The sequence below is a fragment of the Mus pahari genome, chromosome 5 (assembly GCF_900095145.1).
Source record: "Mus pahari chromosome 5, PAHARI_EIJ_v1.1, whole genome shotgun sequence".
Classification (NCBI taxonomy): Eukaryota; Metazoa; Chordata; class Mammalia; order Rodentia; family Muridae; genus Mus; species Mus pahari.
Window position 1 is genome coordinate 94,447,299 of NC_034594.1, and position 18,328 is coordinate 94,465,626.

General features: G+C 41.0%; 1 protein-coding gene across 2 annotated transcripts in view; it reads right to left on the minus strand.

Moving 5' to 3' along the window:
• Epb41l5 (erythrocyte membrane protein band 4.1 like 5) overlaps nucleotides 1-18,328 on the minus strand; it is a 108,272-nt gene that overhangs the window by 7,559 nt on the left and 82,385 nt on the right. For both annotated transcript variants that reach the window (XM_021197903.2, XM_029538512.1), the window contains exons 20-22: nucleotides 14,799-14,863; nucleotides 2,964-3,054; nucleotides 636-710 (exon numbers count right to left, since the gene is read on the minus strand). In XM_021197903.2, coding sequence (XP_021053562.1) covers nucleotides 636-710; nucleotides 2,964-3,054; nucleotides 14,799-14,863 — 231 coding nt within the window. The remainder of the gene's footprint in view (nucleotides 1-635; nucleotides 711-2,963; nucleotides 3,055-14,798; nucleotides 14,864-18,328) is intronic.

An 18,328-nucleotide genomic window follows, 5' to 3' on the forward strand; every position in this document is an offset into this window, starting at 1 on the left:
TCTGTAGACCAGGCTGGCCTCGAACTCAGAAATCCGCCTGCCTCTGCCTCCCGAGTGCTGGGATTAAAGGCGTGCGCCACCACGCCCGGCTTCCTGTCTTCACTCTTAATGCTGGTACAGGTTCCAGGGTTTCTCTCATGCTATTTAATGTGGTGTTGAATATGAAGTTGTATAGTGATATGTGATTTCCACAGAGAGAAATTCAAATTCAAAGCAGCAGAGTTTGAGTACTGAAAGGCAATGCTAAAGAAGCAAATGTAAGCTCTTAGTGTTTGTGTGGGTGCATGCATGCCACACTGCACACACGGAGCTCTTAGGTGTCAGTCGACTTGTTTGAGGCAGGGTTTCTTGTGCTCCAGGGTGTACACCTCACTACTGGTCTAAGAGTTTCAGGAGATCCTATTTCTACCTTATTTTATGTGCACTACTGTGCCCAGCTTTATATGAGTTTTGGGGACCCATACTCAGGTTCTCATATAGCACATGCATTACCCATTGAGCCATCTCCCCAGTCCTAAAAACTCTGATTAAATGAAAAGTTCTACTAAATTATCAAGTAAGAAAAAAACTGGAACTTAACAAGAACATTTTCAAATCAAGTATCTTTTGACCTTGCTGTTTCAAGACACATTTACCTGAGGTGTTACTGAGTGATCCATCAGATTCTCAGTCAGAGAAAGAAGTAAGGCATCCAGTTCATCAGTAGCATCCTAAAGAAGACAAGGCACCAAGAATCCATGAATGACTGCCATCGTACTAAACTCTTCACAGTCTCTGGATTTCCAATAGTGACCAGGCCCTACCTAGTATTGATCCTTTAAGTAAAAACAGAAATTCAGAAATGAGCTTTGAATGATTCTACTTCAAAGAGAAGAAACTATACAATAATCAGAACTTGAAAAAGAAGTGCTCTGGAAAGATTCATGTAGCTCTTTTTTTTTAAAACTTAATTAGATATTTTCTTCATTTACATTTCAAATGCTATCCAGAATATCCCCTATACCCTCCCCCGACCCTGTTACCCTGCCCACCTACTCCCACTTCTTGGCCCTGGCGTTCCCCTGTATGGGGCATATAAAGTTTGCAAGACCAAGGGCCATCTCTTCCTAATGATGGCTGACTAGGCCATCTTCTGCTATATATGCAGCTAGAGACATGAGCTCTGGGGGTACTGATTAGTTCATATTGTTGTTTCATCATGTAGCTCTTGCATCCACTCAGATAAAGCCTGGCAGAGTTCAGACAGTGACTGGCTTGTGGCCAGACTGGCAGGTTCGGACAGGACAGTCATGGTGTCCCAGCTGAATCCTCCTCCTGAGAAGGGAAAGGGCACCCAGGTGGTAGTGAGATACAGGCCATGTACTGAGTTAGAGCAAAAGTCAATGCGATTCAGCAACAGAATGTGATCATGTAAGAAAAGAAGTTACCGGGTGATGCTGGCTACACAGAGAAACTCTGTCTCTAAAAAACAAAAACAAAACAAAACAAACAAAAAAAAGGGACTGGAGAGATGGCTCAGTGGTTAAGAGCACTGACTGCTCTTCTGAAGGTTCTGAGTTCAAATCCCAGCAACCACATGGTGGCTCACAACCATCTGTAATGAGATCTGATGCCCTCTTCTGGTGCATATGAAGATAGCTATAGTGTACTTAGATATAATAATAAATAAATCTTAAAAAAAAAAAAAAAAAAAAAAGTTACCGTCTGAAATGCAGGACTGTTGACAATAGAGGGCTCTAGGAAAGCATGTATTGCTGATATAATTTTTCGGCAAACTGATGTTTACCAAAGTGCTGTTTCTTCAATTCTAGAAGTCATGGGCTATAATTACAACACCTTTGCATAAACAAAACAATTATTTTCAAGTTGATGAAGAAGTTTAAATATATGTTTGGTTTTAGTTTAATTCTTAAAAAAAAAATCTTGACATGGCTAAACTGGAGGGGCCAGCTCACAGTTGGTGGTGCAACCCCTGGGCTGCTGGTCCTGGGTTTCATATGAAAGAAGAGAGCAAGCCAATTAGCATTACCCCTCCATGACCTCTGTATCAGTTCCTGCCCTGACTTACCTTTGGGATGAGGTACGATGTGGAAATATTAGCTAAATCCCTCCCAAGTTGCTTTTGGTTAACTAAGATAAACTCTAACTGAAATATAATATAAGTAAGTATCAACTATATACTGCTTTTGTGCAGTAGGCATAGTAGGGTTAACAGTGATTCATAGTTTTTCCCTTTTGTGAGCATCTGGTAAATTTCTACAAATTATGCAATGAACTGGTGAAACTGCGTGTGTTCAACTGGAAAGAGCCCGAGCTTCTGATTTCTGAACTGGTTAGGATATAGCAAGTGCACATGTAAGGGCAGAAACTGGAATGAGCTAGTTATGCTGTAAAACAGTCAGTGAGAGCTATCTGTTGCTGTACATATTTACTTAGTGCCTACTACTTGCCATGCACTGTTTGAGACAGTAGGAATCCAAGATTGAACAAAACCGATTATCCAGGTATGGTGGCATACTACTGTAAGCCTTGCCTAGGAACAGCCAGCAGAGGGACTAAGCACTGAGGGCAGTCTGAGCTACAGCCAGGTGGTGACTTGAGAAAACAAACCAGAAATCAGTCCACTCACACAGCTATGTGTCCTAGGAAAATCAGGGTATACATTTCAGCAAAATCATAGATGTGCTGAACATACACAGCCTTAATAACCCTTTCATCTACTAAGCACTTTCAACATGTCTTAGAGGAATCAGGTAGAGGCACAGCCAGCAACCAGACTGTCCCCAGCTGAAGCAGACACAAGCAGCATAAAAACTGGGGAGAAGATTCTTGTCTTCCCAAGAGATGAAGCTCAGCTACGCCTCTTGCCTCAATTCCCAATGCCAACTAGAAATCACCAGCTGTCCCTGGTTACAGGTTAAACTCAATATTGTCTTTTGAAAAATGGAAAGCAATCTTCTTACCTTTAGTACAGAGTCACTGTCTGCAGCTGTGCCATGCACCGGAATGAGGGAATCTTTACAGACAGGCACGTCATTCTCACTGAATGCAGCACTGGAAGGAAATAAAAGCAGGCCTGGATAAAGGATAAAATTCTTCCTACATCCTCCAGGAAGAATACGGGGTGGGGGTGGGGGCATGGAGAGGAAGAAAGGGCAGCTGGCGAGGGACACTCAACTTTGATATCCAACTCAGACTCTTTAGGTACAGAGTCCAATGGCTTCCTTCCTATAGTCACACTAAGATGATAGAAAAGACTTGTCTGTAGCGGGGGTGGGGTGGGGGTGGGGGACATAGGACCTAAAAACTAAGGGTTGCCAGTAGCGTTTAATCCCTTCAGGAAATTTAGAGTGATCTACTTTAGAAAAGTATGGTTACAGCTTCAAATCCAGAAGGATTATGTAGAAGATGGGAAGTGAGGAAGATTTCTTTTTCTCTTTTTTTGAGATAGGATCTCACTATTTGCTCTGGCTGTCCTGGAACTCACTATGTAGACCAGGTGGCCTTGAACTTACAGAGATCCACTCACCACTGCCTCCCAAGTGCTGAGACTAAAGATGTGGGTGCCACAAAGCCTGGCTCTGCCAGCTGCTTCTTCCCTGTAATCTGTGACAAAGTACATGAACGAGAAAGCTCCGTGGGTCACGAGAGACAAAGGAGAAGATTGGGGAAACAGGAGGGGCTGCAGTGAGAGCACAGGGCAGAGAGCAAATGCACAAGTAACCCCAGAATGCTGCAGATACTACAACAGGAGGACAAGAGGATGCTGAAGTTCCTGTGACCTGCAGGCCTGGCATATGACCAGGTCTTTATCGCCCAATGAGAACAACAACATTGGTCTATCTGCGGTTTCAGTGCCAGGACAGGAGAGGGATGCCCACAGCTGGCCATCTATTAAGTCATCAGGATGGGCTGCAAATCTCATCTTCACTGTCACTGAAAACTGTGCGGACACAGTAATGATTAAAATGTCCCAACTAAGCCAGGCAGTGGTTGGTCACATTTTTAATCCCAGTACTTATAGGAGGCAGAGACAGGTGAATCCCTGCGAGCTTGAGGCCAGCTTGGTCTACAGACTTGAGTTCCAGAACCATCATGATGGCTACACAGTGAAATCCTGTCTCAAAACATAAGGAAAAAAAAAAAGACTAGAAAAATGTCCCAACTAATGAATACTGAATATTCCAAATCAAAAGCTTTATAACTTTCTAGAAGCCTCCTGAATATTAACAAGAATACAAATCAGCTTATACCAAGCTTAGGCAGAATGAAAATGCAGAAAGTCAACAGCAAAGAGTAAAACCTAAAACAGAAAGAAGTCACTTCACCTCTGAACAAGGAAATAACTCAGAAAAGGAATCAATAAAATACTGACTTTTAAAGTGACAGACTATGTTCTAAAAGAGGCCTCCTGTGCAGCTTACAGTGCTGACCACATGGGGAGCAGCCCAGGCTCCCAGCCCACACCATCCATGTGCCAGGCCAGCTCTCTGCCTCAGCATCCTTACACACTGTTGTGGGAGGAAGATCACTGCACTGCAAAGGAAGAATGAACAACTGTGGCGGACTTCTAAATGGCAGGTAACATGAAAAAACAAAAGTTAAGATTTTAAATTTCAGAAATGTAAAAACCTAAACAGCAAACATATTTTATCTTACAAAGTTTAAAAAACATGCAAACCAATAAAAATGTATGGTAAAAATTTATGTACATAATAAACATAGTAAGAAAAAGTTCATACAGGAACCTGAATAAAGGATCTGGGAAAATAGCTCTATGGTTAAGAGTGTTACTGTACACACACAAAGACCTGAGTTCAAATCCCTGGACCCATGTAACAATGTTGGGTGTGGTCATTCATACAGGCACATGTAGTCCCAACCCTATAGGTGACAGAGACAGAAGGAGCACTGGGCTTGATGGCTGCCAGGATAACACCAGACTCAGCGACAGACCCTGCCTCAAGGGAGGCAGTGACAGCATAGAGGCTTCCCTAGGCTTCTGCTGAGAGGCACGTGTGGAGGCTAGAAGGACAAACTGTGGGAGTCAGCTCTCTCTTCCTACCACGTGGGTCCAGGGATTACACTCAGGGTGCCATGCTTGGCTACAAGTGCTCTACTCGCTGAGTCATTTCCGGGACCCTAAAGAATTCGTTATTTTTATTTTTATGTATATTAGTATTATGCCTGTGTGGGAAGCAGGTGCAGCTGCGCGGCAGCCAAGCCTGCGCCCTGGCTCATTGCCAAGCTCCGTGATCCCTGCTGTGATCCCTGTTTGTTTACCAAGCACCTGAATGATCATGCGCTGTTCGCCTGACACATAGCATCATACAGTTTGTTATTGAATCACTGGCCTATCAACACCCACCCTGTCTGCGTGCATGGCTCGTGTACAGAGCGTGCTGAATGCTGATTAGATGATGAAGAGTGGTGAGAGAAGAGTGCAGAGGGTGGAGGGGGATAAATTGGACGATCCCCCAGAATAAGGATGGAGAATAAAGGAAGCTGCAGGAGGAGAATAAAGGAGAGTAAGGGAAAATAAAGGAAGCTGCAGCGGGAAGCTAGGGAAACTGCTCAAATCCTGCCTTGGCGTGCATGTCGTCTTTTCTCCACCTCTGCAGGACGGAGTGTGGGGCGCTCAGCATGCCTGCATATATGTTCACACATCATATGCATCCACGGTGCCACACAGGTCAGAAGAGGGTGTTGGATCTCGAGAGTACAGTTATAGACGGTTATGAGCTGCCTTGTGGGTGCTGGGAATGAACCCAGGTCCTCTGTAAAGAATAGATCATTCTTAGGAAGCTCCCAGCCCCACTTTCCTCTGGTGTTTTCATTTTCTTCTATGTCCTGGCTCTAGCCATATGAACTGAGTCAATCACTAGCTGAGTTCTAAACTAGGGCGGCAGGCGTCAGAGACCGCAGATAACAAAGACATCTCAAAGGGCTACTGTGAACAGTTACCAGCTATTATATAACCACACAGCAGGCAGAACCAAGAAGGCCTAAGAAGACTCAGCTTTGAGAATTACATCATAAGTTCAAAATGTCCACTTTTCAAATTAAATGTGACAAACTGTGACTCACTCACAATAAGAAAGACTGTAGCAGAAGCTCAGAAAGCACAGAGAACTTCAGTAGGCAAAGGGCTCAACTGGGTCAAATTCTCTCAGAAAACAAAAACTGCAGGAGACCAGAACAGTGTAACAACAGATGAAAAACGAACCAAATGGAAATTTAGAGCCAGACAAAAGTATGGCTTTTTAGTTAAAATTTTCTACATCTTTGCAACAGCAGATTTACAAAGCAGAAAAATCAGTGAGCTTACACAGAGCAACAGAGTTTATGCAACATCAAGTGCAGAAGCCAAATAAGGAAAGCAGTGAGTCTAGGAGAAGGGCACAGAAGGCCTGCCTGAATGAACACCAGCTGAAAACGGCTAGGGAAGGGACACGCATGAGCTCAGGAACGCTTCGAGGTAAACTCAGAGAGATCTATGTCATCTGTGTTAACTATTCAGGACTGAAAGCCAGGACATACAGAGACTCTTGAGAAGTGATCCCTCCCACCCAATGGCTCCTCATAAGGACAGGTCAGTTTTTCATCAGAAAACCTGTAACCCCAGCAACTGACTGATATAGGAGCAGGTCACTGGGAGTCTGGGTTACATGGCAGTAACAAAACATTCCTGGGTATCTGCCTCTTGATGCAGACCCAGGTGAACTCCTTCCCAACCCTCTGGCAGCCTTCCCTGCTAGTCATCTCCACTCCTTTGTGTTAGCCACCAATATCTAGAAAGACTTTCTACCAAGGACCCACCGTGGCCATTCAAGGCCGGCACTCAGGTGATGTTCACTACCCCCTCCCTCCTCCACTATGACCTCTCTACTCTTATCTCAGCTCTAAGGCAGCCAGCTTACCGGTGCCCCCGTTCTCACTCCAGCTCCATCCACTGAACACTCCGACTCTTGAAGCAGCCCCAAGGTCTTCCCAGTCCTTCCATCTGTCTCTCCAGAGATTCTCTGTCTTCCTGTGGCCAACTTTAGGGAGCCCTTCCTCCCCTCACACCTCTACTCCTTGGGTAACCTGCCTTTTGGTGAGGACCAGATCACCCTATCTATCTCTTCCCACAGCTCCTCTCAGCTATTTCTCCAAGCTCATCTCTAGTCCTCTTTGCTAACCACTGACTGGCAGAACTAGGATCCTGAGAGGGAAACAGCAGTCAAAAGAATGGATCTCCATCCAAAGACAACCAGATGCCAATGCTTAGAAACGCTTCAATCATAATTACAGATGTCTAGACCTTACTGCAGAACAAACATGCACAGCCAGGACAACATTTCTCTACCAAGACCTACTGTAGCCCTGAAACATGCAACACAGCTGAGATACAAGACAAGAACTTCAAAGCAGCAAGGTGACTATGTTCAAGGACCTTAAAGAGGATACTAATAAATCCACTAGTGAAAACAAGAGGAAACAGAGGAATGAAATAAAGAAAACAGTTTAAAACATGAAAATAGAAGTAGAATCACTAAAGAAACCCACACTGAAAAAAAAAACCTGGAAATGAAAAAATGTAGGCTGTCAAACAAAGGTAGAGTTAAGCCTCACTAGCAGAGTAAAGACATGGAAAGAGACAACAAGACCTTGATAGCAAGATAGAGGAAATGGCTAACTCAGTCAAAGAAAATGTTCAAAACAAAGACCAGGCACAAATCATCCCAGAAATCTGGGATTCTATGAAAAGACCACATCTACAAATAGGGAATGTGGAAGGAAGAGAAACCCAGGTTAAAGGCACAGTAAATATTTTCAACAAAATCATACAAGAAAATGTCTCCAATCTAAAGAATGTGGTGCCTAACAAGGTATAAGAAGCTGCCTTAGAGTCCTACTACTGTGAAGAGACTATGACCACAGCAACTCTTATAAAGGACAACATTTAATTAGGGCTAGCTTACAGTTTCAGAAGTTTAGTCCATTATTCTCATAGCTGGAAGCACGGTAGCATGCAGGGAGACATGGTGCTAGTGAAGGAGCTAAGAGTTCTACATCTGGATCAGCAGGCAGTAGGAAGTAACTAAGCTTTTGGACCTCAAAGCCCACCCTCTAGTGACAGATTTTCTCCAACAAGGGCATACCTCCTAATAGCGCCACTCCCTATGGGCAAGCATTCAAACAGATCAGTCTATAGTGGGGTATAAAGAACACCAGACGGGCTGGTGAGATGGCTCAGTGGGTAAGAGCACCCGACTGCTCTTCCAAAGGTGCAGAGTTCGGATCCCAGCAACCACATGGTGGCTCACAACCATCCTTAACAAGATCTGACTCCCTCTTCTGGAGTGTCTGTAGACAGCTACAGTGTACTTACATATACTAAATAAATAAATCTTTAAAAAAAAAAGAACACCAGACGAGGCTAGGTAAGACATTTCCAATGACACATAATAACCAAAATACTGAAACATTGAAACATAAAAAAAGGCAGGGTATTTAAAAGGTCAGAAAAAAAAGACAAAGTAGACTTTAAAGGCTCAAACACCTGCCTTCTCAGTGAAGACTCTGAAAGCCAGAGGTCCTGTATGAATGTTCTACAAACATTTCTAATGCCTGCTTAGACTACTACCCATCACAACTATCAACAACCACAGACTGAGAAAGAAAAACATCCCATATGTAAAGCCAATTTTAAGCAGTATCTATTTAACAACTAAACTCTACAGAAGGCAGAGGGGAAAAATTCAGTCTGAAGAAATTAACCACACCTAAGAAGACACAAGGAATATATAATCCCAGAACAGGGATTATTAAAGAGGGAGAATAACCCACACCATAAAAACAAAATAACAGGAGTCAAGAAACATTGTTTATTGGTAACTCACTATTATTATTATTTTTTAATGAGACATTTATTTATTTATTTATTAAGATTTATTTATTGTTTTATGTATATGAGTACACTGTAGCTGTACAGATGGTTGTGAGCCTTCATGATTGCTGGAAATTGAATTTTTAGGTCCTCTGCTCGCTCTGGTCAGCCCCATTTGCTCTGGTCAACCCAACTCACGCTCAGTCCCTGGTTGCTCGGGCCCAAAGATTTATTTATTATTATACATAAGTACACTGTAGCTCACTTCAGATGCACCAGAAGAGGGTGTCAGATCTCATTACAGATGGTTGTGAGTCACCACGTGGTTGCTAGGAACTGAACTCAGGACCTCTGGAAGAGTGGTCAGTGCTCTTAACCACTGAGCCATCTCTCCAGCCCCTGAAACTCTTCAGTTCAAAAGTAAAATGGCACTAACAGATTGGACTAGATAACAGGGTCCAAGAAACACACCTCAGCATCAAGTATAGACATGGTAAAAGGATGAAGAAAGGTTTTCCAAGCAAATGGACCTAAGAAGCAAGTAGGTGTAGTCATTTTAATATTTGACAAAATAGACTCCATACCAAAACCAATCAGAAGAAATAAGGAAGGGCACTTTGTATTCATCAGAGGAAAAATCCACCAAGAGGATATACTGTAATTTTAAAAAACATAGGTACACCAAATACAAGGGCACCCAAATTCATAAGAGAAACACCACTGCAGCTAAAATCATACAGTCACAGTGGGTGACTTCAACCCCACTCTTACCAATAAACAGGTCAGCCAGAAAAACTCAACAGAAAAATGCTAGAGGTTAAATAACGTGAGAATTCCAATGGACCTGGCAGATATTTACACTTTACCCAAATACAAAAGAATATACTTTCTTAGTAGAAGTTTAGGAAACTCTCTAAAATTGACCACGTATGTGGACAAAAAGCAAATCTCAACAAATCAAGAAAATCAAGACACTCAGCTTCTTATCTAACAACCATGGACTAGAGTTCGTTATCAGCAACAGGAATAACAGAAAGTATACAAACTCATGACTGAATGAAAAATGGGTCAAGACAGAAACCAAGAAGGAAATTAAACTTTCTAGAATGGAATGAAAATGAAAATATGACATACCCAAACCTATAGGGTCTGATAAAGGCAGTTCTAGGAGGCCAAGTGCCTACATACAAAAATTGGTGAGATCTTGTATTAATAGCCAAAGAACAAGAAGAACAAATAATACCCAAAGAGTAGACATAGTGGTAAAGAAATAATCAAACTTGGAGCTGAAATAAATGAAACAGAAACAAGCAAAGAAAACGAATCAAAAAATAATGAAACAAAGAGTTGGTTCTTTTACAAAATGAGTAAGACTTAAAAACCCTTAGCTGATGTACTGGCTAGTTTGTGTCAACTTGACACAGGCTGGAGTTATCACAGAGAAAGGATTTTTCACTTGGGGAAATGCTTCCACAAGATCCAGCTGCAAGACATTTTCTCAATTAGTGATCAAGCCCGGAGGTCCCCTTGTGGGTGGTGCCATCTCTGGGCTGTTAGTCTTGGTTCTATAAGAGAGCAGACTGAGCAAGCCAGTGGAAGCAAGCCAGTAAGAAACATCCCTCCAGCCGGGCCTGGTGGCGCAGGCCTTTAATCCCAGCACTCGGGAGGCAGAGGCAGGCGGATTTCTGAGTTCGAGGCCAGCCTGGTCTACCAAGTGAGTTCCAGGACAGCCAGAGCTATACAGAGAAACCCTGTCTTGAAAAACCAAAAAAAAAAAAAAAAAAAAAAAACATCCCTCCGTGGCCTCTGCATCAGCTCCTGCTTTCTGACCTGCTTGAGTTCCAGTCCTGACTTCCTTGGTGATGAACAGCAGTATGGAAGTGTATGCTAAATAAACCTTTTCTTCCCCAACTGCTTCTTGGTCATGATGTTTGTGCAGGAATAGAAACCCTGACTAAGCTGAATTAGCTAAAGACAGAGAGAAGATCCAGATTAATAAAATTTGAAATGAAAGGAAAATCAAGGAAATCCAGAGAACCATAAGGACATACTTAAAAAACCTGTACTCCAGCAAACTGAAAAACCTAAAGGAAATGGATGAATTTCATGATATGTATGACCTATCAAAGTTAAATCAGATAAGCAACTTAAACCTGTAACCCTGAAATGGAATAGTAATTACTTTCCCAACCAAAAAAAGCTTAGGACCAGTTTGAAGTCAGGGCAGAATTCTACTGGACCTTCAAAGAAGAATTAAAATTAATATTCCTCATATTATCTCCAAATTCATTTCCAAGAGTAAAATTAACCTGACATTTAACTCATACAAAGATACAACAACAACAACAAAATGGGGGGGGGGGAGAAAGAAAAAAGTTACAGACCAATATCCCTTATTAACATAGATGCAAAGATCCTCAATAAAATACTTGCAAGCTGAAGAACACATAAACAAGATTATTTACTCTGGCCAAGTAGGCTTCATTCCAAAGATATAGAAGGGCTCAATAAATGTAATTCGATAAATATGATCTACCACATAAAAGACTGAAAGACAAAAACCACATGATCATCTCATTAGATGAAGAAAGAGCCTTTGATAAATCTAACACCCCTTCATGATAAATGTCCTGGAGACTAGGGATACAAGGAACATATCTCAATATAATAAAGGTGATATACAGCAATCCCATAGTCAAAATAAATGAAGAGAAACCCACAGCATTTCCACTAAAATCAGAAACAATATAAGGTTATTCACTCTCCATATCTACTCAATTTAGTACCTGAATTCTTAGCTACTTGTCTTATTGACAACTGAAGGAGATCAGGGGATACAAACAGGAGAGGAAGAAGTCAAAGTATCTTTATAGTATACATGAATGACACTAAAAATTCCACCCAGGAACTTCTTCAGCTGATAAACACTATTAGGATTGGTAGAATTAATAAAGTAAGCATCTAACAAAATTAATCTATAGATTCCTATCAAAATTCTAACTCAATTCTTCATAGACCTTTTCTTTCTTTCCTTTCTTCTTTCTCTCTCTCTCTCTCTCTCTCNCTCTCTCTCTCTCTCTCTCTCTCTCTTTCTTTCTTTCTTTTTTTTAAAGATTTATTTATTTATTATTTGTAAGTACACTGTAGCTGTCTTCAGACACACCAGAAGAGGGCATCTGATCTCATTACAGATGGTTGTNAGCCACCATGTGGTTGTTGAGATTTGAACTCAGGACCTTCAGAAGAGCAGTCTATGCTCTTAAACGCTGAGCCATCTCTCTAGCGCTTCATAGACCTTTTCAAACATAACTTTCAACTTCATATGGAAACAATCAAAGAGCTAAAAGAATTCTGAATAATAAAAGATCAGATGAAGGTACCAGCATCCTAGATTGTAAGTTACACTGCAGAGCTATAGTAATAAAAACAGCATATAGTAAACAATAGTAAAAAACCAGTAATAAAAATTGGCTTAAAAACAGGCAGTTTGACCAATAGAATTAAAATGCAGAGCCTAAGTCTACATACCTATGGACACCAGATTTTGGATAAAGAAGTAAGAAATACTGGGAAAAAGACAGCATCTTCAAAACAAAAAGGTGCTGGTCAAGCTGTACAGCTGCATGTAAAAGGATGCAAACAGATTCACATTTATCACTCAGCTCCAAATAGATTAAGGACCTCAACAAAAGACCAGATCCCCAGAATCTGACAGAAGAGAAGGTGAGGAATAACCTTCAACCCATTAGCAGGGGAAAAGACTCTTCATGAGATATCAATAGAGCATGCCCTAAGACCAACACTGATAAACACTATTGTAAAATAGCAGTGGCAGGAATGGGTTACATCTAGTTAGTCATTAACCAAAGGAGCGCCAAGCACGCCCCCAAACATCTCAGATCAAAGTCAGTGGTTGGTGTCCACAACTGAGGGTAGGGCCCTACTGCTGAAGACAACACTGACATATCTCAACAAACATGGAAGCATCAAGCTGGTGTGTTATTAGTGGCTTAATCCCTACTGACTATCATTCATGGACTGGAAGGTATTCTAGACTCCACAAGGAGAAAGGTAACTACTACCTGCCCAGCTATAAACCCTGTGATCAACAACTGTGACCTTGTCTACAAGGTACATACGCTGTGAGATAGTGGCATAGATGCAGTTAAGGTCTACTCTAGGACACAGTACTCACTGACATTGCTTGTGTGGTCAGGAACCTGAGACTGAATAGGACATGTGCCTAGGGGAAAATAGAATACTACTGTTCAGACAAAAAAATAGAGCAATAAAATGACTCCTCATGACATTCCGCCACACCATAGATCAGTGCCCTGCTCAGCCATCATCAAAGAGGCTTCTTGCAGTAAACGGGACCAAGTACAGAGACCCACAACTGGACAATATGCAGACAGTCAGAGATTCTGGAGCATTCCACCTAAATGGGATGCCTTCATTAACCCCTCCCCTCAGGGGTTAGGGAAATGCACTTGGGGAAGGCAGAAAGACTCTAAGAGGTAGGAGGTAGCAGTGGGATGACACCAGACACAGCAGGACTGATGCACTGTGGACTCACAGAGACTGTGTCCTGCACAGGTCTAAGCCAAATAGGGCCTCATTACTGAGAGGGGGAGCAGAGATAAGCTCCCAACTCTAACCAAGAAGCTATCTGTAATTGATAACTGTTTGCAAATAAAAATTTATTTTCTCCAACAGAGTCTCACTGGGAATATAAACCACACATCAGGATAGGCCTCAGCAGTGGATGGCCAACATAAAATGAACTCAATGGTAGTTTTGTAGACTTTTTGTCTCAAATTGCTTTGTTTAGGCTTTTTTTCTTTCTATCTATCTATCTATCTATCTATCTATCTATCTATCTATCTATCTATTTTTGGTCTTATTGGTCTTTTGCTTAGATATTGTGATTTCTGTTTTGGTGTGTCTGTGGTGTGTGTGTGTGTGAAACCGTGTTTCTTTGTTTATAAAGTTTGGTCTGTTTTTTTGTTTGTTTGTTTGTTTTTTGTTTTTTTTTTTAAAGAGAAAAAGAAGGGGTGTGGAGTTGGTTGTTGGCAAGGTGGGGAAGATTTGGGAAGAGTTGAAGGAGGGAAAAGGCATGATTAGAAGATAGTATATGGAAAAAAAAGTTTTTTTTTCAATTAAAAAGAATTGTCAAATATCTAATAACAACAAACCCAAACAAAACAAAAATGGAAAATCCAAGATCAGACAGCATTTTATGACATACTTAAAAATGTTATTAAAAAAGAAAAATGTCAACTTAGAATCCTACATCTAAGGGAGCTAACCTTCAAGAATGAGGGAGAAATGAAGATATTCTCAGACAGAAGAAAGCTAAGCTGGTCTGTCACAAGTAACTATACCCAACAAAAGGTAAGGGAAGTCTGTCCACTACCCATTAACTTGAAACTGATAAAAAACAAAACCAAAAACAACCCAACCAACCAACCAACCAACCCAGAGACAGAGGGGAAGGAACAGCCCATCTGATACAAGGATGAACCAAAGGCAAGAGGGATGAGCACGGAAGTATTGCCCACCAACACAAACAAATGGCACATACTCATTAAGAAGACAAGGAGGAACAGCAAACACATTTACTCAGTTAATGTCAGAATCTTTGTCCTTCAGGTTACTGTGATGACAAGATGAAGCTGAGATTACATACTAATTCAACCTGATTTTGTTACTATAGTTTGAATCAATTAAAGAAGAATGAGGATGTAGAATGATTAAGAGTATCTTCAAGCAACCTAAAACTAGATACTATCTGGCTCTCTGATGGGTAGCAAAGAGTGAATTCAAGATGTCTCTCAAATAGATATAGTCAATCCACTGATGATCTAAAAAGAAGATGTAGAAGGAAAGGAAAAAAAATTAAGAAAATCAACTTAATTCAGTTTACCTGTTTGTGGAAGCATCCTGAACGCTGGCATTTTTATGAGTTAATAAACTATCTTCTCTTGTAACCTAAGAAAATTAAATAATGATAATAGAACACTGAATATTTGAAAGGATACTCAAGTAACAAGTTTATCTTTCATTCTTCTAAAAATAGAAAAATCAACTTGCTTCAATTCAAATAAGATGCTAATTATATCTCACCAATATCACATCTAGTACAGTCCTACCCAATAGCCAGACCAATAATGTAAGACAAGTTCAGAATATACATGGTACATCTTCTTATCAAAAAGCTATTAAATACTTAAGACACTAAAGCGTGTTACCCAATACAGACAAAATTCACAAAGATTCAATGCCAGCATTTTTTCAAATTTACATGATAAAAAGAAAATGGTTAGCTGTATCACTGGATCCTATTTCTCCTTAAATGAAATGAGTAGTTTAAGAAGGAAATCCAAATGTTTATCTAAAGAGCTCAGTTTTACCCAACAATTCTGAGGTAATGTTTAAGACAGTAAATGTACTCACTTCAGCTGTCTGATGAATTCTGAAAAACATTCATAGCTACATAACAAACACGTAACATTTTCACTATTCCGACTGAAAACATTCATAATGCCTTCTTTAGTCTCTATTTCTTTAGAGCATCATGATCTTTAAATACTTCTCTATTTGTGAATGTGCTTGGATAGTGGGTATCAAACACCACAGCATGAGCATGGAGGTTGGAGGGTAACTTGTAGGAATCGTTCTCTGCCTCCACTAAGTGGGGCTTGGGGACTGAACTGAAGCTGTCTGTCCTGGCAGCATAGGCCTTTATTTGCTAAATCAAATAGGGAGGGAGCAGACTATTGCGGGGTGGTTCCACTCCTGGGCAGGTGGTTCTGGGTATAAAAGACAAAGTCAGGCAAGCCAAGTAAGCAGGACTCACTCCTTCAAGACCTCTGTTTCAGTTTCTCCTGTCATCATGTTTTCAATGATGGACTGTGGCTTCTAAGTGTATGATAAAATAAACTTTTTCTCCCCAAATTGTCTTTGGTCATGGTGTTCTATCACAATAGTAGCCTGAGGCCGGTTGTACCAGGTTCATGGGGAACCTGAAAATACTGAAATAGACCTGCCCATAATTTGGGGCAGATTATGGAAGGCCTTTGGAACTTTGGGCTAGAAAAATTGTTGCATGCTCACAGCTTAATGAGCTGTGTGGGAACTTAGAAGACATAGCTGAGAACATGCAGATGATGGAGGTCTCCTTTATAAAATCTTAGAGGGAAGTAAAGACTCATTGGTATGCTATTTTGTCCTATGACTCTGTGGTTCTGGTCAGCTGGGGCTGAAGAATCAACTGTGATCATTGAGGTGAGATAGTCTGGGAAGTGTTTCCTTAGGCTTATTATACAGAAGCTGTGGTCCTGAGGGGGTCAAGGCCATATCTATGCCAGCAGCCAAACTTGGTAATGTGTAAGAGTCGGTCAGTTTGTATTGGTTTTGAAGGCCACGGAGAGCAGCTGAGACTCTGCACTGTGTGTCAGGGTTGGAGTTCCTGAAAAAGGTGAGGAGACCACTGATGAAGGCACAGCCTTAGTTACAGTGGAGAATCCAGATTTTTTGACATGCCAGTACCATGGATTAGTCACCAGGGACAGCAGTAGGGTTTGTGTAGAGCTTCCCGGCCTAGGAGGCAAGCTATGTGCTCTGTAGGGGGAGCCTGGGAAGTGAGGCTGCCTTGGTGCCTTGGAGTGCAGAGAATTAGGAGCAGGTCCCAGATGTCAATCACTGAACTTTTTACATTGTTGAATTTTGGTTTTGTTTTGATTGTAGGTGTGCCCTGATTCTTTCTTTTTGAAGTTAAGAAAGTATGCAACATTCTAGGCTAAATGATGCCCATTTAATTCCTACTGAAAGGGAGCTTTCCCCCCACCTCTCAAGACAGGGTTTCTTTGTAGTCTTGGCTGCCCTAGAACTTGTTCTAGAGACTGGGCTAACCTCGAACTCACGAGAGACTCCACTGCCTCCCTCTGACTCCAGAATGCTGAGATTAAAGGGGTGCACCACCACCATCCATCATTTACTGAGAACTTTTAATATGACTGAGTATTGCATCTTTTGAAATGCCTTTTCTTATATGTAATGAGATAATCTGGCTTCTTTGCAGGTATAAGGGAGAGGCAAGGCCTCACTCTGTAGACCTCTTTAAAGTCATAGAAAAGACTGAGAGACCTGCCTGCCTCTCAAGTGCTGGGATTAAAGGGATGTGCCACTACCCTAGGCCAGTTTATATATTATGTAAATTACATAGGGTTTGAATGATAAACTAAATTTTCCCCTGACACACACCTTTGTGTGATCATGAAGTATGAGCGTATATGTATGTATATATGTATTATTGTATATATATGCATATACATATATACATACACATATACACACACACACTCATCATCACAACTTGATTACTCTTTCAAAGAACTTTCTTATCTTTGTTTGAGAGCAGTACTGGCTTGGAATCCTTTTCCTTGGCTTGGGTACAGGGATAGCAGTAATTAAATAATTAAGGAATCCTTGTATAGAATTGGTATTGCTTCTTTCTAAAATATTGTTTAGAGCCAGAGAGAATTCTGTGAATTCAAGGCCAGTCTGGTCTATATAGTGAGTTTCAGGATAGCCAGGGCTACTCAATAGAGAAAGAGAGACCCTGCCTCAAAATAAATAAATACATAAATATAATATGAAATAAAAATTGGAGTAGATATTTATAGTGGAGGCATTTGCCCCTATTATTTTCTTTATAAGGAGGCCGGGCAGTATAAAATAAAATCCTTGTAATTTAAAGATATTGAAATTATTTATTTTATTAAATCAAAGCAGTCACATTGTTTTCGTCCATCCAGACTGCTGCAAGATACCATGAGCCAGAAAGCATGCAAATAGTAAACATTCAGGTCACACTATGCTAAAGGCTGCAGAGTTCAAGGTTAAGACCCTGGCCCTCAAGGGGGAACAAGCCAGTTCTTTCAGCCTCTCTAAGAGCACTTAAAAAAAAAAAATTCAGATTATATGTTACATCAGCTGTTGTAGTGACTGCTGCTACTAACCATCAGGGCCATTTTTGTTTGAGACACAGTCTTACTATGTGACCTTGGCTGGCCTGGGACTCTGGGATTAAAGGCATGTGTACCACCATGCCCAACTGGGTCATACTTTTTAACATTTATTATGTTCCAAGCAGTATTCTGTGTCCTTTGCACTTATTGCTTCATTTCATTCTTACAATGTATCTTAAGGTAGGGGTCACCACTATCTTATTTAAATTAGAAAACATGGCTTGAAAAATGAACTTATTTGTCCTAAAACAAAATCTGAAGGGGACAGAATAGAAAGATTCTCAAGCCTATGCTTTCACATCTTACATTTATCATCTATGATAACGTTTTGTTTTGTTTGGTTTGGTGGAAGTATGAACAACAGACTGTCTCTGGGTTTCTACTGTTGGGATAAAGCACCATGACCAAAAACAACATGGGAAGA